Source organism: Embiotoca jacksoni, unplaced genomic scaffold (assembly GCF_022577435.1).
Source record: "Embiotoca jacksoni isolate LCO1_2020_lvr unplaced genomic scaffold, fEmbJac1.0.p SCAF_8, whole genome shotgun sequence".
Lineage (NCBI taxonomy): Eukaryota > Metazoa > Chordata > Actinopteri > Embiotocidae > Embiotoca > Embiotoca jacksoni.
In genome coordinates, this window is record NW_027185436.1 from 11,689,033 (window position 1) to 11,716,793 (window position 27,761).

At 39.7% G+C, this 27,761-nt stretch overlaps 1 protein-coding gene across 3 annotated transcripts in view; it reads right to left on the bottom strand.

Annotated features, from left to right (window-relative positions):
- The window catches only part of pcsk5b (proprotein convertase subtilisin/kexin type 5b), a 75,445-nt gene that overhangs the window by 18,989 nt on the left and 28,695 nt on the right, over window positions 1-27,761 (bottom strand). The window contains exons 9-21 of one of the 3 annotated variants that reach the window (XM_069138271.1): window positions 26,704-26,804; window positions 22,046-22,149; window positions 19,884-20,001; window positions 15,797-15,985; window positions 14,554-14,690; window positions 13,825-13,950; window positions 13,527-13,629; window positions 10,876-11,069; window positions 8,756-8,840; window positions 6,897-7,000; window positions 6,583-6,721; window positions 5,060-5,175; window positions 1,076-3,559 (exon numbers count right to left, since the gene is read on the bottom strand). In XM_069138271.1, coding sequence (XP_068994372.1) covers window positions 3,453-3,559; window positions 5,060-5,175; window positions 6,583-6,721; window positions 6,897-7,000; window positions 8,756-8,840; window positions 10,876-11,069; window positions 13,527-13,629; window positions 13,825-13,950; window positions 14,554-14,690; window positions 15,797-15,985; window positions 19,884-20,001; window positions 22,046-22,149; window positions 26,704-26,804 — 1,623 coding nt within the window. In that variant the 3' untranslated portion in view covers window positions 1,076-3,452. Of the gene's footprint in view, window positions 1-1,075; window positions 3,569-5,059; window positions 5,176-6,582; window positions 6,722-6,896; window positions 7,001-8,755; window positions 8,841-10,875; window positions 11,070-13,526; window positions 13,630-13,824; window positions 13,951-14,553; window positions 14,691-15,796; window positions 15,986-19,883; window positions 20,002-22,045; window positions 22,150-26,703; window positions 26,805-27,761 lie in introns of those variants that run through there. The other 2 variants (XM_069138270.1, XM_069138269.1) reach the window with 2 other exon arrangements.

A 27,761-nucleotide genomic window follows, 5' to 3' on the forward strand; every position in this document is an offset into this window, starting at 1 on the left:
GTATCACACGGACATCTGCCACACCCGGTCCTGAATCCCAATTCCCTGGCCCTACCACCTCCTGACACCTGCACATACTTGGTGTCCAAGAAAGCAAAAAGTCCCATTGATGTATTTTTGGGGTGGGAAGCACCCAAAGACAAAAAACACATACTGATAACCACTGAGCCACAGTGCGGGCTGCTTATAAGTTACTGCAAGATTCCTCACGGCTTCTCTTTTATTTGAGATGCTAAACAGTGGAGAGATTAAGTTAATTATGGCAAGTATCTGCACTGGAGGGAACTCAAGCCGCGACAAGACAAACATTCGTTTGGAGTTTGGTGAGGACCGAGTCAGCATTTGGACAGATGTAAGGTCACCGTGACCTCTGATCACCATAATCTATTCAGTTCATCCTGGAGTCAAAGTGAAAATTCATGCCAAATTCATAGAAATTTTCACATGGCATTCCTGAGATATCACTTTCACACAAATTGGACATACGTGAGGTCACAGTGACCTTGACCCCTGACCCTTGACTCCCAACACTTAATCAGGGACCAAGTCAATGTTTGTGCCAGATCTGAAGAAATTACCTCAAAATGTTCTTGAGATATCACATTCATGAGAATGCGACGGACGGACAGTCCGACAACCCGAAAACATAATGCCTTCAGCTGGGGCTTTCCCCGGCGCGGATACATAAAAAAAGCGGCATGGCTTTAATGGGAGGGTTAGTTACAGTTGCAGATATATAATTAAAATATCTCCAAAATACTGCAAGTGACTCAAGACAGCCTTCAAGCGTCAAGCTGAAGCTTCATTGAATGCTGTTGGATGATTGTTCAATGTCACTACTAATACTATAACTAAACAAGAAATTTCTTACGGCTCTTCTCCTTATTTCCCTTTGAGTGCTCTGCCTGGGGCATTCATAACTTTCATTTAATTACTGCCATCGATGAATGTGTAAAAATTAACTCAATAATCAGTGAAAACAATGTCTTGGAAAATTGATTAAAAAAATGCAAATGACACTGAGAAAACACTAATTAAAATAATTAATGGGAACTGAAAAGAAAACAAAAACATGAACAGATTAAACATTTTAATAAGAACACTTAAGTAAAAAAAAAGATTTTCAAAACTAGGACTTTGAGTAACATTAATAATGCATTGTCACAGATATGTCACAGGTACACAATAAAAACAGCTTTTATAGGAGGGGTGTGTGTGTGTGTGTGTGTGTGTGTGTGTGTGTGTGTGTGTGCGCGCGTGTGTGTGCGCGTGTGCCTGTGTGTGCATGTGTGTGCGTGCATATGTATGCCTCTACTATCACACACACACACACACACACACACACACACACACACACACACACACACACACACACACACACACACACACACACAAGTCATCTTAAACAATGACCAAGATAAAATTTTTGTTAACCAAAACAGGGGATTCATCAATCTTTATTACAAATCATCAATAACCATAACCAGTTGACAGTACAACAATTCATCTAATACTGTAAATGCTCAAGCTGTAGGTGTGAAAACCCACACAAAATAAGAATCTTAAACATGATTTTATTTTTTTGCTGTTCTTTATTAGAAACCAGCACCTCCAGAATAACCTTTGAGTTCCATCGGGTAAAGTTCAGGGACAGACAGGAGGAGAAACCAATTGTCTGAAGCCTGTTGGCTTTATCACACACGTAGACTCAACTTAATACGATTTACATTTCTGACACAGCGCCTGGTTCAGCAGAGATATCAGTTCACTTTCAGTTTTAACAATTACAGGGTGAATAGAAAAAAAATTAATCGATTGCCTTGTTGTGTTTGTTTTCAAATTTTTCTTGGGCTGACTGACCACAAAGTTTGGCTGCCAAATGCATTTTTATGTTTGAATTTTGAACAAAATGCCTTTTTCTGAGACAACTGAAAGCCAAATCGTCACTGCTCCGATTTGCACCGTAGTAGTTCGCTGTCTGTCTGCCTGCCAGAAACATTTACCTGCCGATGAAACACAATAACAAGAATATTTTCTCTGCCAATTTTTTTACCTTCTGTGTTCAAAGTGTAGAGCAGTACTTCAGTTGATATGCATTGCCATTATAGTGGAATGACAAAGAGCAGAAACGTCTAAAACTTTTATTTGAGAACAGTAACATGTAGGGATTCACCAATACAGATAGAATATCGTTATTGGGCAAAATTCCCCCAGTGGGGTTATATATGGCATGTGGAAAATCAAACCAACATATAAAATTATCGCAGATCCCTGTAACAAATATGAGTTGTATTTCAATTACTTTATCCAGTGACAACAAAATAATGGAGGAGCTTTATATTGTTTAGTCACAGTAATGGATGGAATCAACACTCAGTTTTGGGCAAAAGTTCAGCATCTAAAATCGTCATGAGTGAGAAATGGGCATCGGTACATCCCTCGTACCACAAATTCATTTGAACTCACTGCCGTGTTTCCTTCCCCGCAGAAAGCTCTGGAAGGAATGACTATCGACTCGTCTTATACTACCTCTTGAATGAATCAATGCTGTCTGGGCTTACATCAAGAATTAATGGCATTCTCCGAGACACACCAATAATAAAGACAATCACACACACTATTCAGAGGGCAGGTTTTTCCTTTTAAATAAATGAAATGAGGTGATTTTGGTCAGTAACATGCATCAGTCATGGCATATGGTGAAACTGTAGCGTCTGTATCTTCAAGTGGTAGCTGATTCATGTATCTATGTTTATGAGTGTGTGTGGTATATACGCATCTATGTGCTGTGCGTGCGTGCGTGCGTGTGTGTGTGTGAATATAACTGTGTGCGAACTTGTCTTCTCTCCCCTAAACAGCCAAAGTCAGCCCAGACACACATTACTTTCACATTACTAAGTGAGCTTCTTTTTTTTTTTTTCTCCTTTGACGTATATTTACAGGCAGAAAACCACAGCCTTTCCTACTGTATGTTCGCTTTCCATCTGTTTATCGTTAACACTGGAAAGAGAGGAGGAAGAGGAGCCAAAATAAAAATACACACAGACGTATTCAGAGATTCACAGGCTGAGTGGCTCCTGTTTTTAGCTATGCTTCCTACACTGGCAACAAAAAAGAAGGTTCAATTATTTTGGCATTAATGCTTTGGTCACAAAATACCGACACTTTTATTCTTTTGTTTGTTTTCACTTTTGTTTTCATTTGCTCATTTGTTCTTGAAGTAAGTCCCAGTCATTTTACACCCTGACCACGTGTGTGTGTCCCAGTACAGAAAAAAGGTAGGTTTGTTGTAGTCCTGTCATCGCACCTCCGATGCAGTCCCTTTAAGAGGCACAGATTCTCTTATAAATTATGTGACTGTGAATGAGTGGGCAGGGGGTTTGAGAAGGAGGGGTTCCCCTGAGCCCCCACATCCCCCCTGCACTCCCTTTACGCCCAGTGACTATGTCCCGTCACCCCTTTTGCGAGCACGTTCTGCAGCACAGTTGCTGCAGCACTTTCCGCTGGCAAAGATTGTTCTTTTTAACAAGCACGCAGAAACTGCCTTCCGCCCAAGATTCTTCATTTGCTTTCCACAGACCAGGAAGAAAAGATACAGGGGGGAGTTTGGAGAGGGCGGGTGGGGGGGGGGAGGGGTTCACACAAACAAACAGGGCAGAACCATTGGCAATGGTTGAATGACAGGCAGGGCCGTGTGATTGGTCAGGAGAGGGTTCAGGTGACAGGAAGAGTTTTGTGATCCAATCACACGTGATGTTCATCGAGGTGGAAAATAATTGTAGTCCAGTGGAGTGATTGGATCCATGTCAGGAGGAAGGGGAAAACAGATTTGGGAGAAAAAAAACAGAGAGAAAAAAACAAACGTCACAAAATTAGAAAATTGAAGATTTTTGAAATGCACAACTTGATGTCATTTTGCATAAACAAAAGTCTTGAAGTGGACCACCAGTCTGTAAAAACTGTAAGCCAATTATTTAATTTATCAACAACAGCGTTTGAGATGCCACTGAAAATATATGAACCTTTGGTTTAGGAAGGTGGACAACAGACTGAGTGTGCACTTTAAGCAAAGTCCTCATCATCAACAGAAAGGTCATACCGTGAAGATCATTTTCTCCTCAGAGTTTTATCTCATCACAAGCTGGGAGACTTTGTGGCCATGTGTACATCTTAACTACAAGGTCATGGCAAGAGCAGCAAATCACAGGCTTGGGTCTCAAATTCAGACCATCAGGTCAGCCGGTCAGTAAAAAGCAGGAAGGTTTACATTAAAAGATCAATAACCAAGCATGCACAATTTGGAAAAAGAGACTATAGGATGAAGCTCACATAAAAGAAAATGGAGAGTACAAGTTATGAAAAAAGAAGATCGGAAAAATATTTTAGTGGGGCAGATTTATGAAATGCATAAGAAAAGAAAAAAAAAAAGGAGGATGCTCTCGATGATCCTTTCAGCCCATTCAGTGTGACTAAGTATAGTGAGAACAACCAGGAAAAGTGTGGCTTAATGTTAGAATAAGAGTGAGTGTGTAATTCCAGAGATTTCATATTAGTAACATGCTGAATTTAAATAAGACCTTGATAAAAAAATTTTTAAAAAAAAAGCACAAAAGCAAGAGCAGACTTCCTGCGTTAAAGCTACAACAGTAAGCAGGTTAATTCAAGGTGTTAGTACAAAGCTCAAACTATTAGAAAAAAAGGCCACAAGTGAGTCCTTTGCTTTGCTTCAAAAAAAGCTACCGTTGGCATTGATTTTTTTTTTCCACCCTGTGGGATATATAACAAAAATTAATTTACCTGGAGACGCAAAATAGTCTGAGAGCCTCAGAGACAAATGATACGGTAATCTGCACCTCTGAGGTTTTTGATTAACTCACAATTTTATTTTTGCATTCAACATTTGGGAAAAATATGATTTTTGTTTTCATTTTAAAGCAGGTTATTCTTCTGTGACCTCAATTCAATCCTAGTCTAACTCTTAATGCCAGCCACATTGACCGCAAGAGGCAATGCAACACACATCAAGACTATCTAAGAGATAAGAAAGCCAATAACTCACCATCTTTGCAGATGGTGCTGACCACGCAGGTTCCTGCCTCCAGATTGTAACCACTGACGCAGCTGCTGCAGTTTCTTTCCCCGGGTCCCAAGCACTCGTAGCAGCTATTGTCACACCTGTCAAAGGTTGTATGAAGAATTATGCATGAGTCTAGGCAGCACTAAATCTTCTGAGAGTTAGAATTGTTCAGTTTAGATATCTGTCACATGCTGCGCATCATTTACCTTTATAGTGATTGACTAAGTTCCAAATTTTGTCATATCGACCGTTCACATTTCAACTTTACTACTCTCCAAATATACACTCAAACCTATGTATTATAAGAAACTATAATCATAAAAACAAAGTAAATGATCCCTCAGTAACAAACACACCAGTACAGTGTGGTATTTTATACTTGAATACTAAAGAGTCATATCAGGTTTTGTGTAAATAATAACTGCAGAATGAAAAAGAGCCCTATTCCTGCACTTTTAATCATATTTATTTCTCCGTATTCTGGCCTGATGTGCATCTTAAACTGTAAAAGTGTGTCAACACAACTGACGATAAAAGAGCAGATCAATGTTAGTTTGCAAAATATAAAAAAAAAAATCAAAATAAAACAATGCCTTGCATTTACACGTAGATCCTTTAGGTGCAAAAAAAAAAATCTATGTTAGGCTACATGAAAACAGTCTTCACATTTACCATCTTGGTAATGGGAAAATGGGAAAAATATTTATCAGAAAGGATCTGATAAAGTTTTGTGAGCGAAGGGGAGCTGACAGAGAATGAAGGAGTCAAATACAGCAAAGGATCAAGTGAGCAATTATTAATTCAAGGTGGGAGAGAAAAATACCAGGGAGGCGAGCCCATACCACGGAACGATAAGAAAAGCAGACAAGACGCCTGACTCTGTGGAGGAGTTTGACTGTGGGTGTGATAGGAGACATCTAACCGTCATCACGTGTTTACATGTTCTTTCCTTCCCTTTTCTCCTCATCCAGGTTGTCATTACTAAAGAGTGAGACAACAAAACTGTCTGCTGCAGTCATTGCTTCAGTCTCAAAGTTGTGTATGGCTTTCCCACAAACGGCATTTCTGATTGGCTTGTCAAAGCCATGCAAAAACTAAGGAACACAAGTTCATACTTTTATTATAAACTCCAATTGACAGGGAAGTTGTAGGAATCTGTTCCTAGGTTTTCTCCTTGTTGTTATAGTGACTGTAGATGAATTTTGTTGAAATATTCCTGTTTGAATCCCACTTTTAAATACAGGTGTATTGCAACAAACTTTGTGTTTCACAGGAGAAGCTGGTGTCTGAATCATCTGCAGGCCACTTTCTCAGAAACCAGAAAATGCCAAGGCTGTTCACTGCTGAGGGACTTGCAAAGGCTAAACTGGATTTAAAGTCAAATAGGAAATTTGCTCTTCACTTGCTCAAGCAGAGTAGAGTTTCTTCTTTATCTCTGCACACTGGAAAGTTGTTCCCCCTTTATTCACTGTGATGTAGAGGTGTTGGCAGGCACGCTGACTCACTTCTTACAGGATCTCTGCACCTGTCCGTTGTCTGAGGTCTGCTCTGACAGGTAGTAGCCAGCGCTGCATGTTGACACACACCGCCAATCCTCAAGTAAGTAGCCCTCTGCACACTTAGTGCATGCCTCTATACCTGTGCCTGAAAAATAACATGACCACACGCTTTAGGAATTTTGTTAGAGCATTACTATTCAGATGACAAACAAAACATGTTCAAAAGTGTTTATTATGTCTTCAAAACTACATGCTGACCTACATGATAGATGTAACCCTGGTAAAGGTATTTCATTATTAAAGGTCTTATGACTTCCTACCAGCGCAGGTGGCACATGCCCGATGACAGGGCTCACAAGTCCTTCTGTGTCCATTGTAATAAGTTCCTGGGTCACAGGTCATCTGACACTTGTTTCCTTGGAGACTGCAAAGTGAAAGACAAACAAGATACACCTTCATAAGAAATACGAGGAAAAAATATTATATTGAAAAACTCTTAGACCAGCTTTCACTTGAAACTCGGACACAACAACTGCTGCAGTACAATTTTTGGACAAGGATGCAGGAGCATTGATGAATCAAAAAAAAACTGCAGCACCATGTGGGTGTGCATAACAACGACAGGCCTTTACTTCAAACTTTTACGAATATACAGGAATATGTCTGTTTTTAAAGCGTAATCAAATATACTTGTGTTTTTGACCAACAAATAACAGAAGTGATTTTGGAGGAGCAAGATGTAGGGGTAGAGGCAAGTTAGGTGGCAAGTTTGGAGGTTATAAAGTCAGCGATGTGAAGTCACAGTGAGGACAGATTGGTGAGCTTGCTGCGCTGAGCAGAAAAACAGCTGGTCCGTGTTAGCTAAAGTTTCCCAGAAGCGATCTGGTCTGGTCCCCTCTTCCTCCCCAGCTCCTAACTGAACATTAATGGTGAATTAAATGGGAGCAGGAAGGCTGTGTCTGTGTGTGAGTGTGAGTGTGTGAGAGAGAGTGTGTGTGTGTGTGTGTGTGTGTGTGTGTGTGTGTGTGTGTGTGTGTGTGTGTGTGTGTGTGTGTGTGTGTGTGTGTGTGTGTGTGTGTGTGTGTGTGTGTGTGAGAGAGAATAAGTGCATGATCATGTGTCTTACTGTGATATCACTGACATTCAGAGGAAATTATGGCCTTTAAGTGTCCCCACCTCCACCTCTGGCTACAATGAACACTTAAAGTTGAGTTCAAGACCACAATATGTTTTAAACACTTCACAAGTGTTTCCTTCATGACCTATCAGGAATTCCAGCACTTTGAAACGCCCTATCCTGTCAGGTCAAGTGTAGTTGGGTCGGTTTGAAGAGGCGGCTGAGGAAGTGAACTGAACTGGAACATGTCTGCATGGTTAATGAAAAGGTTCAGATCAGAGGTTCTTCAAAGTAAGGATTACAACCCAAAACAGATCCACTTCTTGTGGGTCTCCATATGACACGAGTATATGTGGGTTTTAATAAGCCTGGGTCACTGGGTGAATCTCAGTTTACCCAATTTGGGTCCCAAGTGGAAAACAGTTGGGAAACCCTGGTTCATGCTGGCGACCATAAACCACAGAGTAACATGCTGGTCTGAATTAGCAGCAATGTGTTCCTACAGTGTTCAACTAGATAAAAGGTTTTTATCCTGAAACCACAAAACTGACATTCAAGCAAAACTGATGGAACATTAAATGTTCAAGGTTTTCCAAGCACAGAGCCGCAGAGTCACATGAACACCATGTTTTTCACATATTTTACAATGAATTAATGCTAAATTAAACCATATATTTGGGTGAGTTGTGGCAGTGTGGTGCACTTTGGCAGTATGATTGAAACAAAGCCGTTGGTACGACTTGACATCTGACTTTGTTTAAAGACAAAATGCCTGCGGTCATAATGAGGGCCAGATTGTGGATGCTTTCTAACAATCTTTCCTGACGCATTTGTTCGCACATGTAAAAGGGACAATTAGTTACTCCGCTTACTTTCTCACCTCCACACAGCCGACCGACTGCTACATGAAGTACATGTCAAGACTGTCTGTTTTGGAAAGTTACTAAAATTATACCACCCATCCTCATTTAGATACAGTGAGACTGAAATTAGTGGTTGCCAAGACACTTAACTGACTAACTAACTCTGGTTAGGCTCCGATCGACATGGCCCCCAGCTTACCTCATCCCAGGTTTACATTCTGTGCAGATATTGGAGGTTGTACACTTCTTACAGTTCTCCTGACATCTCCTGCAAATATTGGAATCTGAAAGACAAAGAGGTTGCCAGTCACACACAGTGGCTAACAGGAAGCAGAAGTCTGGCTGCATTTGGAAAAGAGAAAAAGGATAGAGGAGAAAGACAATGATGAAGAGTATGAGAAGGGGTAAAATGAGCGAGGAAGTAAGTTAAGTGGAGGAGAGGAAGAGAAGGGGCATACAAAACAGGAAGAAGAGGAAAGAGATGGCAAGATGAAGGGTGGTGGCGGTGGGGGCGGGATCTGAAAAAGAGGACTGTAGTGGTAGTGAGGGAGGATGGGAATGAACATGAATATTTCAAAAGGCAGACTAAAGGCAATGACATGCTTTGACACAATGCACATGGGCACTCCTGCCTTCCGCAGCAATGACGACTGCCAGAAAGATATGCGAATAGCATGTTTTATCTTTCCAGGGAAGCCAGAGAGTTGACTGTGACTACATATTAAAACTATTTCTGCATTTCCAAAAAAAAAAGCATTGCTAATTTATGAGACAACCTTTTTGGTTTTGTTTGGGGTTAGATATACTATCAGTGCTAAGAGGAGGAGACAGAGTATGTGAGGATTTCTGGTAGGATTTTTAGGAAGCAAAATCTTTTCAGGGTGAATGCAGGACACAGACAGGCTGCGGACTGATTTCCATGAAGAAAAAAAGTCACTTTTACATTGCCTCAAGAGTCGTATTCCCCCATTTAAGCTGAGACAGGAGGTCAAAATTCGTGCTTATTTCATACAATTCACAAGTTGTTCAAAACTTTGATGATTAACATATTTGTTAAGCTCAGTTGGTTCATCAAAAACTATTCAAAAAAAAGATTATTCAATAAGGAAAACACCAGCTCCAATAGAGTCCAATACTAGCCGTATTCCTTTTATGGATATGTGAGATTGTGAAAAAATGTCAACACACTTTGTTTATATAAATTCTAACGCTGGCATCTCTAAAAAGTTATCTTGACAAGTAATAAGATCTGTCCATGTACTGATAAAGGCAGGAATTCTCCTCGCTTTGCTCTCAGAATGAGAATAACAAAATAAACTCCAGATTGCTTGTTTAAAAACAACACAATGCTCAGCTACGTTGACATTTCAAAGGATAAAAGTATCCACTACGGCTTGGTGTGTTGAAATGTTATGATTGAACTCTGCTGCCAGAGACTCTTAGAGCTGCCAGGACTTACATTATCTTGGCTGTAAAGCAAATATATATACACAATTATAAGATACATAGTTTCAGTCTCTCATTCTTGATTTGATTTCATCCAGACTGGCATACATGTTGAATTTAAGACAAACCAGTGAGTACATACTATACATTGAGTGCATACTATATATAATACCCCGGCACTACTCTGTTCATTATAAACTGGCGATTAAGGCATAGAAAACAAGACAAGTTATCTAACGTAATCCAAAGACAATCCTCCTGCAGATCTGTTTTATTTCACGTTTCACTACATTTTTAATTTGAAGAAAAAAAGCCCTGCAAACTAACTCTGCCTTTTCAGTCCTGTTTGATTCAGCAAGCGCATAAAAATAAACAAGTGGCTACACGCTACATCAAGGATACAACAGCGTCATTCTGGGGCAGTGAATGAAAGTAGTTTTGCTGATCATTTTTAGTGGCACACAGATGTTTCTAAAAGTCAAGTTTTTTTTCTGTTTGTGGAAACCTTCTCCACCCTTTCCTTGTACTTTAACCTAACCGACTGCAGGATAATTACATCAATGGACAGCAAAGTAACAACAGACTTGCCAGGACAATCAGAGCACTGGGTGGGCACAAAGTAGTAATTTTCCACCTTTGTGTAGATGGGAGAACTGTTAAGTTTAATTAAGCTTGTTTGCCGCATGTTAAGAAAACAGATGTAACACCGCAGACTGAAGAAGCCTTATAAAAAAAAAAAAAAAAAAAGGAACGATGAAAGAAAACCACGAGTTTAGAAACAAATTCTTGACAGCATTATGTGCTATCATGCGTGCACTCATCAGTTAATAGTTTGAACACTGCAGAGTCAGTTTGACTAGCTGGGAAACGCACCATTATCGAGGTAGAAGCCGTCGGCACAGTTGGCCACACAGGTGTTGGAGCCCTCGTTGAGGTGGAAACCCGTTCTGCATGTGGTGCACTGGTCGCTACGACTACCAACACAGGTCTCGCACAAGGAGGAGCACTTCTTACAGCGCTTCCTATCGTCACGGAAAAAACCACTGGGACACTCGGACACACACATCCTGGAGAGAGAGGTGATTAAAGGGAGAGAGAAGAGGGAGACCGGGTGAAAAAAGAGCATCAGAAGACACAATATGTGTTTCTGACAGATTTATTCTGGTTGTCGTTTCCTGTGAAGGGCAGCCCGCTTGAACAACATAATGATGATAGCCATGTCAACCTCATTATTTCCTGATTAACAAGCTCCATCTGACAGTTCAGCATGTTAACAAGTTCAAAATATAAAACACATGTATTATGGACATAATACTCTGTAGTGCATATAAGCTTTAATAAAATATAGTTTTATAGATCTGAAGTAGAAATAAAACCTATATTTGTTGTAACAATATCACATAATGAGTTCCAGCAAATGGATACAAAGGTGTAGGGGCAGAGTTGTGTGTGTGAAGGTGCTGCATGGCAAACAGGTCAACATCTGCTGGATAACTTCACACCCCCTCAGTTCACTCAGAACCTCCTTCGTAAGGTGAAAAAGACCTCGAAAATTCTCAAAAGCACAAAACACACACACACACACACACACACACACACACACACACACACACACACACACACACACACACACACACACACACACTTTAAACTTTATTCACACTCTGCAGTTTCCTGCAAAGAAACACATATAGGACGTGTGAAACACATAATACACGTGTACACACAGCAATGTCCTCCAAATTAATCATCATTTCTCTGCTATGCTGAAATGATAATTCAATCAATAAAGATTATAAGTAACATCGACACCATGGACACCACTAAATGTGAACTTTAAACTGCTTTTTCCAGACCATGCTGTCAGTGCAAACATGTGGTAAAAAGCTATCTAAGGGGACATTTTTTTCAGGCAACATTTCCTGTTAGCTCTCGTTATGTAATAAAACACAAGCATTATCAATGAGCTTTTGAGAATACTCTCAGAATCTCAGAGGACAGATTCATAATTCAATATATCCAGCTGCAATTATATTAAACAGTTGAATAATTCTTCCCATCAGGTTTTATTCCTGATAAAGAGGACAACACTCTTAGAAAACAGTTTATGGACAATAATGTAAGGAAGACTTTTCTTCTACAATACATTCCTTATTAAACATGGAAAGTTATCAATATAAATAGAAACAAATTTGGGGAATTTTCAGGTTGGTCCAAACTATGTGGGAACTTACTGGCCGTACGGCCACAGAAATCCTATAATTAGACATGGACGTGCAAAAAAAACACCCACACACTTCCAAGGACCCTCAAACCTTTTGGTGAATGTAGACCATCAAACACATTCATGCAGGGATGTAATTATCTGCACATTAAACACCGCCGCCACCCCTCCTTCTTCCTCCCACCACTCCCCCAATATTCATTCATCAATTGCTCCCTGTGGTGGCAGAAAAGGGCAGCACACCTCTAAAGTGGGCTAATGATAAGGCTGCACCTAAGCTTGCACATTCTCACTGATTGCACCGGCCTTTTATTAGTGCAGAGACAAGCCGACACAAAGGCAATTACCGAAGACTTTGATCCTAATGGAATCCTAAGGGCAAACACAAATGTACACACATGCACACATTTACAATCACACACTCAAACACACGGACTTACTGTATATGCACAATTAACAGTGAGAAGGGACTGAAAGAACGTAATATGACTGACAGGAAACAGCATCTCTTATCAGACTGATAAACAGACTGGTCAACATGTACGTACTTTCTAAGATCACCATATAAAAGTGACCTTACATAGCCAAAAAACTGAAATGTATATGGACAATCCTAGTTTTAACACTTTTACAAGGCTTTGAAATGCAAGTTTGCTGAGTTGATCCAAATAAATACCTTTGTCAGATTTCTCTCTTTTTAGTTTTCAAATTTACTTGTCAAAAGGTCTTGAGATGCATCACCTCATTTGTTGGATTAACACTGCCAACAAACTTAGATGGTAAATTTCCGCTGGTATGCTGATTATAAACGGATGTTTCTTTGACACAATCAAAATTTCTCCCTCAGCTGATAAAATCCACAAATTGAGGGATTGGTTGGCAACAACATTCACTTTTCCTTTTTAAATCTATCTGACCGACACCCCCTCAGCTAATATTGATCGCTATCTTCATTGGACTTCTGTTAGGATTCCTGTTTGCTCCTCTGTTTTGTCCCCAATCACCTCTCCTCATATTTTCTGTCATTCCCCTGTCTGTTTGTTATTGTTTCCCCATGTGTTCTGTGTCCTCCTCTCCTTGCCGCCTGTCACCTCCCATGGCCACATATATATAGCATATATATATATATATATAGCATATATATATAAAAATATTATAATATAATATAAAACATAATATAATATAAAGCATATATATGCTACATATGCTTTGAGCATCTATAGCCATTCACCGAAAAAAAAAAAAAAAAGGTAAACAATGCAAAAGCAGTTTTAATCATGATGTTGTAAAGCAGTCTGACCTGGTGTTGTTTTTGAACTTGAGGAAGAAGTGAAGGCAGTTAATGCAGTGGTGGGGTCCAGGACCCTCACAGCCGTTCTCATTGCATTCAGAGTCGCAGGGGCCTGGAGACACAAAGAATCACACAGTTCACTGGAAAAGCCCTAAAAATTGTTTTTACACCCTACCAGCCTCATCAAAAATTAATCATTTTTGTTTCACTCTTTAAGAGCGCATGTTACAATACTTGTAAGCTGTTACTTTACAACGCTGCCACTCTGACGAATCTGTCAATGTACAGCTCTGGATTTATCACTTACCGATGTACTCCTCTGGAAACTCCTCATCTGTGGGCATCAGCGTTTCTGTTTGGCGAGGCTTATCTATTGACGAGTACGGGTGGACAGAGGTGCCATACAGCACTAGTGACCACTCCTTCAGCTTGCCTGAGAAAACAGAAACTGTAAAAATTCTCTTCTATATGGAGAGATTTCAGTCTGTCCTGATGGAGAGCAGTTGAAAATCTCTTGATATTAATTTGATTGTGTATTTGACATTTGGACCTGCCTTTATAACTGAGTCATGTAAAGAAAAAGAGCAGGTTTTAAGTTTGTGTTTAGTTCTGTGGTAACATTTGTATTTGGCACAGCACCTGACTTTCACCATTAGAACACAGAGAGAGTGGGAATTGAGTCTACATTTTTCAGCCCTGTATTTACAGCTATTTTCAGCCACCACAAGTAGATCATATCATATGAAACTTTTAATGATACCCAAAAGAAAACTAGGAAAGTTACATGGAATTACAGTGACTGACGTAGCAGCTTTTTAGTCTCAGTTTGAGACTCTAAATTAGTGGGTAATCTTAGTTGTTAAGTTCAGCTCCAGACAAAATTGTGTGCCTCTGCCGATCCTCCATCTATTCCAGACAAAATGTTATCCCTTCTACTTCTACCGTGTCTGTCAATTAGAATAAACACAATAAATAACAATGAGGATTGAGACTTATGGTCCTTTTTTAATTAAATTAATAATTAATGCTGTCTTACCAGGTACTTTCTGGCTGCGCAGTTGAGAAGGTGAGTCATAGATCTCTAGTACCCAGTCGCCTGCTGCCTTCTCTCCCCAGCAGTGGGTGGTCATAAACTCCCAGTTCTTAAAACCCTCCATGGAGTGATCAAACAACCTGCGCATCATTAATACACACACACACACACACACACACACACACACACACACACACACACACACACACACACACACACACACACACACACACACACACACAAAGAAAAAAAAGAAAACAAATCACACGATATCAGATGAGGAAGTACTGTGATTGAAGTACTGCAAATACCAGAGCAAACACTCACAACCGCTCAACAAAATACAATCACAGCCTTTAATGAACTGTAGCCAAACATTGTGCAGGACTGTGGTTTACTTGATGTTGTATAATGGTAGCTGAAAATGATAACTGGTTGGAAGGTGTATATTAAGTTTTAATAGCCTGCCAGTTTAACCCAACACTTTTGACGTTGGTGTTTGTTTGCCATTTTTAATCAATTTTAAATTTTAAACTGAAAGGCAGTGGAAACGGTGGAGCTGGTCGCTCGAGTCTAAAGAAGAGCTGCAGGGGAACAGAGAGAAGACTGGAGAGGAGATGCAACCAAAACCGTAGAGAGCAGAAAGAGATGGCGAAGTCACAGGTAGGATTGAAGGATTGAGAGAGACAAACAAAAAAGTGGTGATGTATGTGTGACAGAGAGGAGAGAGGCAGCCTGCAGAGTGTTTTATAACGTTATCTCTGCGGGTCAGACAGTTTTAATAACATCGTGTAGCAGAACACATCACTTTTCTCAGTTCTTCAAATTGACAGCAATCAGTAAAAAAAAAATTCTCCTGCCCAAGCCCTTGAACCCTTTCGTGTTCACGGAGATTTGGATATATTTCATGCTTAATGTAGGAAAGTAAGATCAGAATTGGTTATTTGTGTAAATTATATTTTTGGCTTAACCATATATGCCATTTTGATGGCAAGTGGCCATGGTACATTACTATACAAGACTATAATGCAAATTTAATAAAATGCATAAATTTCTCTTTTAGCTCAGTATAGAACTGCATACGTCTTATTTGATAGTATCTGACTATGGAGCTCCTTTAGTAAAGTCTTTTCAGCTTTGCATTCAAATTATTTTCTGAAAATTCTCTATAAAATATACACAATATACAAAGTTAATGAGCTGTGGTGTTGCAGATAAACATGAACAACTTGTTTCAGTTCTGTACCTGTTGGCAAGCAGCTGAGACTTGGTCCCTGAGGGTGAAGTCAGGTTGATTGACAGGTCCCCACGGCGAGGGTGTGTAATGGTGATACGTACGACCACGTGCTCCAGATAGATCACGTGGTGGTTGGGGTTGTCGGTGCATCCTGTCGCCTTGTACACAGACCGAACCACATGCTCTGGACGGATGGTTCTGGAGGACAACAAGGACACCAATTCAACATTAAGAAGAAAAAACAGGCTAAAACACTATTCAACCATTGTTTATTATTTATGGGAGCACAGAGAATTTGGTCAATTAAAATTAATATTAATCAGTGCATCACATCAAGAAAATTTTAAGTCATTAGTTTTCTTTCTAATAACACACACCAATACATAGAAGAAACTTAAGAAACCAAATGTATCGACATTTATATATTAACTAAAGCTGATTGATTAGTATACAAGTTCATTGTGTAATATATAATTGAAAACACATCACCAACACAAAGGCAAACCAAAATATGATATCAGATATTAAAGTAAAGCAGATGGCCAATCAAATTCATACGTTGTAATAGGATGGAGAGATGAATAAGTTACACATGACTGCAGAGAGAAGATGGAATCAACAACTGGAAGTATACCAATTAGTAGACAAATTACAAAGTGAGTTTGTTGGGCTTTCAGAGATGCTCTAACTGGGAACAGCTCTACACATTCCCATTTCACTGTTTCATCCACAGTCTGGAAGCATAGAGTTGGTTAAAGTGGATTAAAACTGTCCATCATCTTTAAAACACAGGAGATGGCTGTCTCCCTACACAAAAGACATTCAGCGCTGTCAACTCTTTCCAAAAATGCTGTTAGTGACTGACTTAACACTTAAAATCACTTTTAAATACACCTAAAAGCAACCGCATGCACCTCTTTTGATTTAACCTCTAAAAACCCAAAGGACATGCACAACAGCCCATATTAATGTTTTCTATTTCTTAAACCTCAACCTGCCAAAGAAACTAAGAACCTGAACATGATAAGAAAGACAAACAACATGATTTGCTCTTTCTGCTATGCAGAGCTCTGGCAGAAAGATCACTGCACAGCCAACACAAACATCTAATGGCCCCTTGAATAACATCTGTGGTATGATCTAATAAGAAGCAACACCAATAACATGGACAGGTCCAGAGGAGGGGACAATGAATACCATCTTGGCAGCACAAGACTGGAGAAAAAGAGTCATATGTTGCTGCAGTCGCAGTCGCACATGAAGCAGCTGGTGCAACTCGGCATATTAACTCATTACAGCAACTGGATTACATGCAAGGTTTACTCACTGGAAACTAAAACAGAGCTGGTGAATTACACTTGCTAAACAAAACATAAATTGCTTACTATAATATTTTTTTGCAGAATAGAGGGTTGAAAGAAAATTATTGCCAGTGACTTGTGTCATTTGATCCTGTATTGAAAAGCATTTTATTGGATTCCCGGCCATGACATATTAGTTACTAAGTGATACAGCACAGATGTTTGTCTTTGAGAGGAAAATTACCGTGAGGCAATTATCAGCTGATATAGATTGTCTTCAGTTGTGTGAAACATGAAGCATGTCTCTTGGAACAACACATTTTTTATACTTGGCTCAGAAATTGATTGAGACAGAGAGCCACAGAGTTTTGTCTTGCCATTCAGACCGTGTAATGCCGGTCCACTGATTTTTAATGACTACTAAAAATATCAATATGTTCAGTGAAAAAGCCAAAATTGGCCATTAAGATGAAACTAATAATTTCCACTGAGACATGTTGCTTCATTTCGCAACAATGATGCATTCAGTTAATGTCTTGTATCAATTAGATCATCAAAGTAATATGAAAGGAGCAATAGTGATTTATTATTCAAAGCAGCGCCCTATGAATTGTTTTTCCAGAACAAATCGAGAGACTGTCAATATAAACAATTTACATTAAAACTACTGAAAACAGAAAGACACTAAATTGTGTGAGCTCAAGTTGACTCAGTGGAATGAATAACAGAAAAACAACACTGATTGTCTCTTTGGATGAGTGTTTGGAAAGCGGTCAGCGGTAATGTCTGGGGAGTCTTGAGCCGATATAACGGCTCTGGCTTCTCTATGACAGAGCACAGATAACTGAACCATAGGCATGGGACCAAGCAGAGCAGATGCACAGCTGATTACCACCAGCCTGATTGCACACAGATCACACAATTTTCCCGATGCACACTCCAAGTGGAGTGCCGAGATCAACTGCAGACAGACATTACCAAACGCAGTCAGAGGGGCCAGCCAGAGGGTGTGTGGGAACACAGCAGTAAGGTGACGACTGCACTTAGCGCTGTAGCGAGTTAGGCTGGAAACACAGACTACACGTGCAGACAGTATTCACACCCAGGGAGATGTAGAAGACGCACATGTATGCACACTTCCAAAACATACTCTTTCTTTATTGCTCCCCGTCCTACAATCACAAGCACTCGTAACACAATTGCACACGTACACATGACATTATGCATATATGAATGCTCTACTAAGTGTTTGGTGTACGAAGAATGTTTTTTTTGGGGGGCAGTGTGAAAATTCTGTTTTGAAATGTGCTACACATAAAACTTTCATGACTGTTTTGCCTTCATCCCCAAAGAAAAACAAAACAAAGCCTTTTGTTCCCTCGTGACTGTCGACTTTTACTTTAAATCGGCTGGAAGGAAGTATTACTTTGTTTCTGCTATAATTCCATTTATATATGTCAGAGGCTACTCATAAACACAAAACACATGGAAAAAGGAGGCCAAAATGACAGACAGGGTTGGTTTTATTTGTTTCACTCAACAGCAGTGAATATTTCTCCATTAGCCAGCACACATTACATGAAAAAAGACGCCTGAGCACGACTGCCTCCGACACAAGCTAGACTTTACATAAGCCTCATATGGACCGACTTGTGTACTGGAGCAGAACAGACAGAATGACACTGATAATGCTGCAGTCGCTGGCCACTGAGCCTTCGACTGAAAGCAAACCAGTTCAGGGCCCAAGTTCAGCCAGCCAGCCTAACACAGAACAGTGCTCAGGCTTCCAGCTGCATCAAGAATAACAAGCTGTGAAGCCCTGGCTCTCTCTCTCTCTCTGTGTGTGTGTGTGTGTGTGTGTGTGTGTGTGTGTGTGTGTGTGTGTGTGTGTGTGTGTGTGTGTGTGTGTGTGTGTGTGTGTGTGTGTGTGTGTGTGTGTGTGTGTGTGTGTGTGTGTGTGTGTGTGTGTACACGCATAGTAAAGGTCTTATGTGAGAACCACCCTGCCAGAACTAATGCTTGGCCCCTATCAAGGTACAGCTTGCACAACCGCACTCTCAAACACATGCCAGTGCAAAGCACTAGAGACAGAAAAAATAAGAAAGAAAAGAAAGACAGTACAATTGAGGGGTTCAAAGAGAGACGCACAAAAACAAACTATTCAATATTCATAAAGAATACATTTTCGGTCACACTTGTTGGTTAAACTTGCGCTGGATGGTATCAGATTTCTTTATGACGATGACCAAAACAGTAGACTTTCAAAATAATTTTACATGGACACTCCAGTCTGTTTGCTTTTAGGTAGGCCCTTTTAATTTCAGTAAGGTAAAATGTTAAACTTTAAGGATACAACAAAATATTAAGCAACTGAGTGATTCCAGCTTTGTAGCAGCAGTTTATTGAAGGCCGTTCCTGTCTGTGCACCAAGTCAGGACCATGCAGTGATTTTCTACATTTGGTGTGGAAGGAACTGACCTCAGCTCCATCAAAATCCTTTGAGATTGATTGGAATATAAACTACAACGCAGGCCAAATCACCGAACATGGCCAACTTACCATTGTTCTTGTGACAGGTTCAAAACTCAGGTGTGTAGTTTTCCTTAAAGCGTGTAGGCTGTTACAGCAGTCCATTAATTCCCATAGTTATGGAATGAGATGTTCAGCAATCACACATGAGTGTAATGTCAGCATGTCCACATACTTTTAGACATTGTGTATTTAAATTCTAAAGCAGACGGATTTATTTCTGCATGTCGGGTGGTCGGATTGCGTTTCTTCGGTCTCGTGCCTACCTGATTTGTCGGTCGGCGCTCTCCACACAGACGTGCTGAGTAGGGACTTGCTTCCATCGCTCCGCCTCCTTCACCATCGCCTCAGCGTCCATCAGGCCAAAGCCGTACAGGTGGCTGACTGCAGGAAACAGTAAAAAGTCACAGCTGATCAGACTGATACTTGTTGCTGTTTTACTGACTCTACTGTTTTGCATACTAATGATGGTTTAACCAAGAAGGATTATTTCATGTTCAAACTCATTCGGAAATCAGGCAGCCACACATAATATGATTCAGGGAGTCAGATTAAGCATTAAATGTCCATTCTTTCAAGTTTGTAACCATCCTTAAAGGAATCTGGTAATATAATTTTCAGATTCTTAGAATTGTTATGAAAATGATCAAAAAGTCCAAATGTGTCAACAAAATCAAAACTTTTGAACACTGTTGTTTTAACAGATATTATCTTATCTACAGTATGAAGTTTAATAATTGTAAAAAAATTTGGGATGTAAAATAATATCAGCACCTCATCGGTTATGGATGAATAACAATTTTAAATATTGGCCTGAAATGAAAATTTCTGTTGATATTAGAGGTCAATAAATCATCGTCCAAGCTGTATTTATTTATCGAATTTTATTTTATTTGTTTTTGTGTATATGGTCTGTGTCTGTATTTATTCTTTTATTGCTTTTATTTTTTTCAAAAATAATAATTTTTTTATCCATTTTGTTTAGTTTATTTCATACGTATTTGTAAATTTGTTCATACTGTGTACATGCTGCTGTGACGACTAAATTTCCCCACTGTGTGATTAATAAATTCTCATCTAATCTGAAACAACACTTTAAATATGTCTAAATGCTGAATGCCACATCTCCGGTGTGAGGGTACGTGCACAGCGCCATGTCTCTTATGTCGAACGTGAAAGAGTGTGCAACAATGTGTCTGCAGTGTGGAGTTTTTTTTTTATAAAGCAAAGCTGTATTTGCAATTATTGTCCGAGGGAGATCATCATCCAAGTCTGCTTTAGTCAGATAGATCTCAATGTTTAATTTGAAAGAAAATTTTACATCAAAAAGTTTTACATAAGCTAGTTTGAAGCCGTTTCCTTATCTTGTCCAGTGAATGTGGATTGTATTTCATGTCTGCATCTGTCAGCAAGAACGATAAGAGCAAGCACAGTAATATGTTAACTTCCCTACAGGAGAGACTTGATGTTCGCTGCAATTAGGTGGAAAAATAATATTGTGCATCCCTACCAAAAATGGAAAATAAAGTTTGGAAACCACTCAACTTACTGGTACAGCTAATCAAATATAAATTCCTCTCGTACTTCCGCTACCCCCCCTTCCCTGTTCTGTCACTTGGAAAATCTCCAGGCACACTGGGCCCGCAGCCTGGCTGACCCTTAGTTCTCACTCTCTTGGTTTCTCTCCAGCACACACACACATACATACACACGAAGGTACGAATTAAACACTCAAAGTTACAAAATAGCACCCACCACATGGACCCTGACAGATGGCAGCTGACGGCGCTGTAGTTAAGCAAGCAAGAACGAAACCTTTTTGGAGACTACTTATCACCCCTCATCTGTTTGGAGAAAAACTAGTTCACTGGTGAAAATACTGTATCATGATGTCTCTGCGACTGTCCTGATTTTTTTAAAAATATAATCTCACAATGAACAGTAAATGCAAATGCCATTTTATTGATGTGTTAAGATTAAAAAAAAAAATGTGACAACTCAGAACATCATCTAAGTGGTCTGTGTTCAAATTGAGCTGAAGTTGTCAACCACAAAAATGTTGCCTTTTATTTTTTAGTTGCTCGATAATGATCAGCTCTAACAGTTTGAGAAATCAACTCAAAACGGAGATATTTCATAAAGCTTTGTTATTCAACTTTATCGGCTCAATCCTGTCATGTTTTTTTGTCTATTTGCTTTTTGAAGAAATATCAAACAAAAGTAACACATCTAAAAAATGATAGTCAACTTTATAAAAGGGAAATTCAAATGAAGTTCAGTCAAATCAACTTCATTTCAAAGACTCTTTCGCAGAAAAGATATTGAAATGAATTCTGAATCAATCTGATCCATGTCTGAGAAAACACTGCTGTTGGTGGGCTGAATTGATAAACTAGCGACATTTGTTTGTTTGTGCGTGCATGCGTACCATTGTAACCAGCAGCATTGGTCTTCCAGTCAGGGGCACTGAGATGTCCGGCTCTAGACGTCTTTACAATGATGTGCTGAACATCTCGCCATGTTAGATCAGAACTAGCGGAAGAAAACACACACAAATTCATTTGTTTCTTCATCGTTCTGTCAAACGTCAAATACATGTTTAGGAACACATAACTGGAACCAAGTAAACAAGTGACATAAAGACCTACTTTCGATATTCAAAATGACATTTACGTTTTAAATGAGAGATATATTAATCTGCACACATGCATATACATAAATGACAACATTATGCAGAAAAGGTTATTAAATAAATGATTGTGTTGGATTGTGTTGGATAAGCAGAACATAGAGACATAAACCAAATGTCTAAATGGACATTATGACATAGGGACATATCTTTACAATGGGAATAAATGCAGACAACAGCATGGAGGGCAGATACTGTGGGTAGATAAAAGAGAAACATAAAAAAACAAGGGGGAAGAAAGAAGATGAAATGTAAAACAAGATTAAAACTTAGCAGTATACAGTAGGTGGAAGATTACTGAGGGTAAATTACAGAGGATGTAGATGGAGAGCAATGATGCTTTTTCATCCGTCCCTAGTTTCTTAGATCTCACGTGAGATCCGTTACGAGATGGCAGCCATGTGTCTCAACTCCTTTGATGTCCAAACGCTACATTAAATGGAAAAACCAGGAAGAAGTGGGTCACCAAGTTTCCTGGGATTCCCTTCCATCTCATATGCTGGCCAGATGCTCTGTTCCCTCCCCTCTTGTCACTCCCTCACCATCTCAGACCTCACCGAATTTCCAAATCTCCAAAGCTTTTGGCCTAAAACGAATATTTTAGGTTTTCAACCCAACAATTTGGGTTTTAGACTTTAAGACGATGCACAGGTATGACATGACAGGCAGATGGAGAGCAACAGGTCTTTGCCTGTTGAGTGTCTTGCATAAGAGCAGGTTCTTTCATGGCTTTCTGTGATCTATTAGACCAAAAAAAAAAAAAAAAAAAAAAAAAAAAAAAAAAAAAAAAAAAAAAAAAAAAAAAATCACCAGAAGACATTTCAAATCCTAAACATCTGGGGGAAACATCTCTGTCACACATTCAGCTGCTGACGTTTCACAGATTATAGTCAAAAGCTGCTTTTGCACATGCACTTTATCATGTAATGTTCAGGCAGTTTTACATGAAGCTGTGGTTTAGTATTTGTATGCTGGTGAGACACAAACAACAACAATGTGGGTGCTGAGAATCACTGGATTATATGGACATTTGAATTCTTGTCAGAGGTGGAGTTTTAGTCATTTCCCGGTCAAGCTACAGGATCAAATTAAAGTGACTGTTGTCAGTTAAAAAATGTTTTAATAAAATCCTGATCACAGACAGAATGGTTTATGCATTTTTTAAATTAGTCATCACAGAGAAATCAGAATCACATTTGATTTTATAATTCCTGGTTAAATCAAAGACAGACATGTTGAAGACTGGCCTACAGTCTCTTGTAGCACTGAGAGCTTAGAAATGAAATAAAGCTTTCATACTAGCTGTCTATCATTTCTTTGCTTTTGAAGAAAAAGTATCTCTTGAAGTTTATCGACTTTTTAGTAAACCTTTTGGCAGTTTTCAGTGACTCCGACACATCAGGTGACACAACAACAGGCTGTTACACACGTCCAAAATTTGCGAACGCTTTCGGAGAGCCCACACTGATTGTAAAACCAAGACTAAAATAGAGAATCCTGTAAAAAAATAATTAAAGGATGGTAGCACAGATAAGTCCTGTGAAAAGTTAGAATAATTAACAGTCAGATCAATATTAATAGGCTTAGCTGCCACTGTGTAATTACGGGTCCATAAATGTTTTATGGTCATTAATTAAAAGTGACTTTGGCATCATTATCTAGGCCATGACTGCCTTCCCATAAACAAGCCAATACTAATTAATGGAGTAACTGACATACTGGCGACAACCAACAACAAATCAGGAGTCTAACACGGGTTTCTTTCTGCTTCTCTCTGGTGTAATTATGGATGAAAACACAGGGGTAATCTGACGGGAGTAAACAAAGAGTCAGCTAAAGAAAGAACAGAGGAGACTTAAATCAAACATTTCACCTTAGTTCAGTCCAGTGATAGATTATCCACTAAAACTATACTCCATGAATATCATTTTCCACTCTAAAATCTGCCCCTCTAGCTTCAATTTTAAAGCAACAAATAGAGAAAAAAGAAAAAGGGTGTAATTTTCGCCCATCTGTCCCTGTTTTGGTTTCTTAAAACCTCCCAGTAGATGAGGTTCATATGGCAGGTTGTTCATGCTCAGTTCTTGTTTATCCCTCCAAATTTCCTCACTGAAGTCTTCTGTCTCCGTTTTCACTCACTTTTCCATTTCTTCATTTCCAAGGACATAAGGAAAGGGTAAAGAAATAAAGGTTTTTGAAGCTCTGAAAAGTTGCTGCTTAAACTTGGCAGAATCTACAGAGAGCAGAGCATGGGACAGTTTTCTGAAAAAACATGTTCAAACTCACTCTCATACCAAGAGAAAATGCCTCCTAACAGAGAGTTTAGTGAGGTCCAGCATAACGGCATGTTTATCACAAAGTTTTCAGATAAGAGGAGATACTATCGGTTTCTCTAAACCGTTTCCCTTTCTCTCTTTCATCCCATCGTCTCTTTGACTGCGTGTGAATACATGCAAGAAACTGAATGAATGGAAAGAAAAAAAGTAAAGAAAAAGAGTGTTTGCCTTGGAGGAGTAAAAAAAAATTGATCATGACAGTAGTGGAGGCACAGCAATACGACAGCAAGGAAGTGAGAGCCAGCTCAGGAGAAGAAAGCAAGCAGGCAAGAAACTGTGTGTGATAATCTTGTTGAGGAAACAGGCTTATGTGCCCAGCACTGCCTGGAAACCGAGAATATTTTCTACAGGGAGGATTTGGATTGGATTATCCAGGTTAAATGAAGTGACCTCAGCTTACTGAGCCGCTCAACATGTGATGATGGGCCTAATTCAGAGTCTCTGCACCTGCACTGTTTCCAATTCATGAATTTATCACAAATTAAGCTCCTCAACAGGTTCCAAAGAAGAGCAGGCCAGCACCTGCCGTGCATCCTTTCTGCTTGTTGCAGACAGTTTAAACCAAGTAAATCATTTGTAATGCACTAATGGACTATGGACATTTTGAAACAAAGATCTAAATTGTTTATGGGTTTAAAAGGCAACAAAGTTATGCAAGTTAAACATTTGTAATCATAATACAACAACATCCCAACATTTGTTTGCCACTAAAAAAGATATAGAGCAAAATAAAGACAGCTATCCGTGATATATCACAAGTTTGTGTTCCTCAATAAGAAACTATAATCTTAAATGGAAGTTTCTATTTGTTGAGGATGCAGCTATTATTCTTTTATATTCTATATCTATTAACTGCATTACTGTATACACGGCTTACACTTTTATTGACCGCTGAGATGGAACACTGTGTGCCAAATAGGAAAATAATGTTTTCTCAGCACCCACAGCTACTTAAACCCACATCATCTGATCATCTGCACTTAAGCGGCCATAAAAACAAGGCTGAACTGCCACAAAGCAGAAAAGGTCAAGTTCAAAAGTCTGCAGTAAAATGAGTTTCACACTCGCCTCGGGATCCCAATACATATGACACTCACAACGCTTATGACATCATCTGTGCCAGAGTATTCATATTGAGCCATAAGGGACTGTGTCTGGCACATTTCCAGGTGAGACAGGTTACAGTACGTACCACAGTTATATATGCTTGCCACTTGAGAATGGAGAGCTTAATCCTGTTTGAAACTCAAGTACAGTTCACCTTTGAAGGAGGGTGGTGACAATCCACAACTAAGGAAAGACATAGCGATAATCAAAGTGTATTACATAACACTTAATCAATTGCTTACTGAAAGAGGGTCATCACGCATCTCTCAGTCAAAACCCTCTCAAGATATTTCTCAGTCCAGCAAGTCTAACTGCTGGTTTGTAAAGTTAATGTCGGTCTGGGTCTGGTCGGGACTTGCAGGTAAATATCAACAGCTGATAACTCCTTTCACTGAGCATTCAACTATCACCACCTGCACCCACATTTAAAATATATGTGACAGTCAAACCTGCTTTAAAAAACAATTAAAAGTAGTCCTGTATATTTGTAGAACTTTATCACAAAGCATCCCTGCCACCTGTGCATAGCTGAAAACCAAAACCAATAAATATGAACACATCACTACATAGATGCAGGTTAACTGCATGGATACCAATGTGATGTGCTTTAACCATTACGTTCTCTAGCCCACCACCCAGCAGTGCATTCACACCACACTTGTTGCACTGCTTTAACTGAGCATATCCATGTCGAGTCCAGTCGCATACTCTAACCCAGCACACCCTCCATGTGTCTCCGCACAAATCTCGCTGGGATTAACTGATCAAGACAAGAAAAGCTTTTTAAAGTAGAAAAATGAATCTCTGCTGCTGACATGACAATGATGCATGCATGAAAAACAAAGTGTCACATGTTCCTTTTTTAGATCAATGAGGCCACAGGACAAGAGGGCATTAGAGGGTAATCATGTGCCAAACGGATGAAGTGATGGGATGAGGTTAAGTGAATCTTACTTTGCCTCCAGGGCGAGAGCAATAATGGCAGCGGCCATGGGAGCCGAGGCTGATGTCCCTGTGTGACTGTCTGTACACCGATGTCTCAGGTCTGTTGTGATCTGTAGACAGAGGAGAAGGGGAGAGAGTCAGAGGGGGCAAGGAGAGAGATGCAGAGGAAATACAGGAATGACATTTGAGAAAGAAGGCAGTGGAGAAGGGAGAGAGGAAGGAGGAGTCAACATCAAAGACAAAAGTGGAGAAGATAAGAAATAAAAAAAATAAAAAACATGAGAAAACAGATGATAGGAACGAAGAGTGAGCTGTCACAGAGGTGGAGGGAGAGAAAAGGAGAAATGACAGTGACGGCAGGACGAGAGGGAGAAAGAGACAGACAGTGAGAAATTGAAATCATGAGAATCCGGAGGATTCTGAAACTCACATTACAGCTTTGATGCGCTGCCTTGCGAGAGATAACACACACACAGATGCTCACACACAAGCACACAAATTACCAGTTTCCCCAAAGAATCAGCTCAACGCCCAAGGAGAAACAAAGGACGCAGCATAATAAGCAACAACAGGTAGTATAACATGTTGTTAAAGAGCTGTATGATTGCTTTGATTGTATGGACTTTAAACAGCCAACTAGTCAGACAGCTTGACAGCCAGTCAGCCAAGAAAAGCTTGGCTAACTTCTCGTCTGAGCCCTCATCAAAAGACCTTTCCTGGACCGACAAGTTTGAGGGATTATCTGAAAACACACGCACGCGCACACACACAAACACACACACACACACACACACACACACACACACACACACACACACACACCACACACACACACACAGAACCTGAAGGGGTTTAGACAGAAGTAAAAGTGGTCCAATAGTATTAGAGTGGACAGGACCGTATGTGCTCAAGTAGATAGACTGACGTTCAGATGTATGAGGTTCTACCGCTAGGTGTACCCAGCCGAAGGTAAACTGCAAACCGTGTGTGTGTGTGTGTGTGTGTGTGTGTGTGTGTGTGTGTGTGTGTGTGTGTGTGTGTGTGTGTGTGTGTGAGTGTGTGTGCGT